Source organism: Alligator sinensis, unplaced genomic scaffold (genome assembly GCF_000455745.1).
Source record: "Alligator sinensis unplaced genomic scaffold, ASM45574v1 scaffold647_2, whole genome shotgun sequence".
Taxonomy (NCBI): domain Eukaryota; kingdom Metazoa; phylum Chordata; order Crocodylia; family Alligatoridae; genus Alligator; species Alligator sinensis.
Genome location: NW_005841832.1, coordinates 3,186,177 through 3,188,309, shown reverse-complemented (window position 1 = coordinate 3,188,309; position 2,133 = coordinate 3,186,177). Strand labels below are relative to the sequence as shown.

The following is a 2,133-nucleotide window of genomic DNA, read 5'->3' as shown; positions in this document are numbered from 1 at the left end:
TCCCCTACAATGAAGCCCCCCTCACGGCCCTTTTCCCCCACAATCCCCACAGGTACTCGCCCTTTGGCATCGCCTCCCTGATCTGTGGCAAGATCGCAGCCATCAAGGACCTGGAGCTGGTGGCACGGCAGCTAGGGCTCTATGTACTGACAGTGATGCTGGGCCTGGCACTGCACGGTGCCCTGATCCTGCCCCTCATCTTCTTTGGCATCACGCGCCAGAACCCCTTCACCTTCTATGGTGGCATCTTCCAGGCCTGGGTCACTGCCCTGGGCACCGCCTCCAGGTGGGCACGGTGTGGGCAATGGGTGGACAGGGGCACTAGGCTGGCACTGGGTGGGGGCAGCAGGAGGTGCTAGGGGATGGGGGGATGGAGAATGGTCTTGGGGTGGGCATAGGGGCAGAGGACATGAGGCCTGGGGGTGCCACCTCTGGGGTGCAGCAGGGGTAATAGGGGATGGGGAGGTGGGGTGTCTCAGGGTGCGGCAAAGAACTTCGTGGGGAGGGTGGCATCCGTACGGGTGCCATACCTGCTGGTGGGGTGGGTACCCCCCACTTCACAGCCTGGCCGTGCCCCACCAGTGCCGGGACACTGCCCGTGACCTTCCGGTGCCTGGAGGAGAACCTGCACATCGACCGGCGGGTGACGCGCTTCGTGCTGCCCATTGGTGCCACCATCAACATGGATGGCACTGCACTCTATGAGGCTGTGGCTGCCATCTTCATCGCCCAAATGAACAGCATCGTCCTTGACAGCGGCCAGATTGCCACCGTCAGGTCAGGTGCCCCCCCCACCCCACTCCCCCGTTATGGCCAGAGCCCCCCGCACCAGGCTAGCACCCCCTTTGGAGGGGCCAAGCCCTGCCCCCATGGACTCACCCCTTCCCCATCTACCCCCCCAGCCTGACAGCCACCCTGGCCAGCGTGGGTGCAGCCAGCATCCCCAGTGCAGGGCTGGTGACCATGCTGCTGATCCTGACAGCTGTGGGGCTGCCCACCCAGGACATCAGCCTCCTCATTGCCGTGGACTGGCTGCTGTGAGTACCGCACTGCAGGGCATGGGGGGCTCAGGGTGCAGCTGGGGGCTGCGAGTTTCCTTTCGGATGTGCCCACCCCACCCTGGCCACACATGGCATTTCTCCACAACTGGGCTCAGTCCCCAATGCCCCCAAGCAGCTAGGATGAATCCCACCCCTGTGTCCTTCCTGGATCCATCCCCAAACTTTCTGGGGTCCTGAGGCTCCTCCCCCTCATAGATAGCTCCTCCCCCTGGCCATGCCCCCTGCGTGTGGCTCAGACATGGTGTCCCCAGCCATATGTGATGTGTGCCCCTGCTGTCTGCTACAGGTGTAACATGGCCCCACCCCCTGCCACATCTTATATGCCTCTGCCAGGTGTATCATGTAGCGCCGCCCCCTGCCACACACATTGCATGGCCCCACCCCCACTGTATGTCATGTGGCCCTGCACCCTGCCACATGGGTCACATATCCCCGCCCCCCTGCCATGCATATTGCATACCTTTCATCCACCATGTGTCCCTGCCCCTGTTGCATGACCCATTCTCACACTGCATGACCCCACCCCCACCACAAACCTATTATATGTCGCCTAGCCTCACTCCTGCCATATGCCTTGCATGGTCTTACACCTACTGTATGTGACCCCCACCCATCACATGGCTCCACCCCCTTCCGTGCATCTTATAAGCACACCCCATGCAGCTCAAACACCTTGACCTCTTGCACCCTGTGTCATGGCCCTATCCCTGCTGTGTGTGTCACATGACCCCCCCCCCCACACACACACCCTGTATGGCTGTGCAGGCCCTGCCCCTTGCCCCAGAGCTCGTCCCCCCACCCATGTGTCACAGCCCCTGTCCTGCAGGGACCGCATGCGAACCTCCATCAACGTTGTGGGCGACTCCTTTGGCGCCGGAATCGTGCACTACCTGTCGCGGGCCGAGCTGGCTGCCATTGATGCACGGACCGAGGGGCGTGACTCTGACCCTGCCACCCTCAAGCTGCAGGGGCAGGGCAACCATCAGGGGCCACTAGAGGGCACTGGTGCAGGATACACAGCACTGTCCACCCAGGGGGATGAGAATGAGGAGCAGGTGAGGCTACTGTGCTG

At 62.5% G+C, this 2,133-nt stretch overlaps 2 protein-coding genes across 2 annotated transcripts in view; both read left to right on the top strand.

The window, feature by feature from the left end:
• The window catches only part of LOC112547860 (GTPase HRas-like), a 27,004-nt gene that overhangs the window by 4,552 nt on the left and 20,319 nt on the right, over nt 1-2,133 (top strand). The window lies entirely within an intron of this gene.
• LOC102385472 (excitatory amino acid transporter 2-like) overlaps nt 1-2,133 on the top strand; it is a 6,117-nt gene that overhangs the window by 3,430 nt on the left and 554 nt on the right. Inside the window, exons 6-9 of the mRNA XM_025192249.1 lie at nt 53-286; nt 583-777; nt 903-1,037; nt 1,888-2,116. Of these exons, the coding sequence (XP_025048034.1) occupies nt 53-286; nt 583-777; nt 903-1,037; nt 1,888-2,116 (793 nt within the window). The remainder of the gene's footprint in view (nt 1-52; nt 287-582; nt 778-902; nt 1,038-1,887; nt 2,117-2,133) is intronic.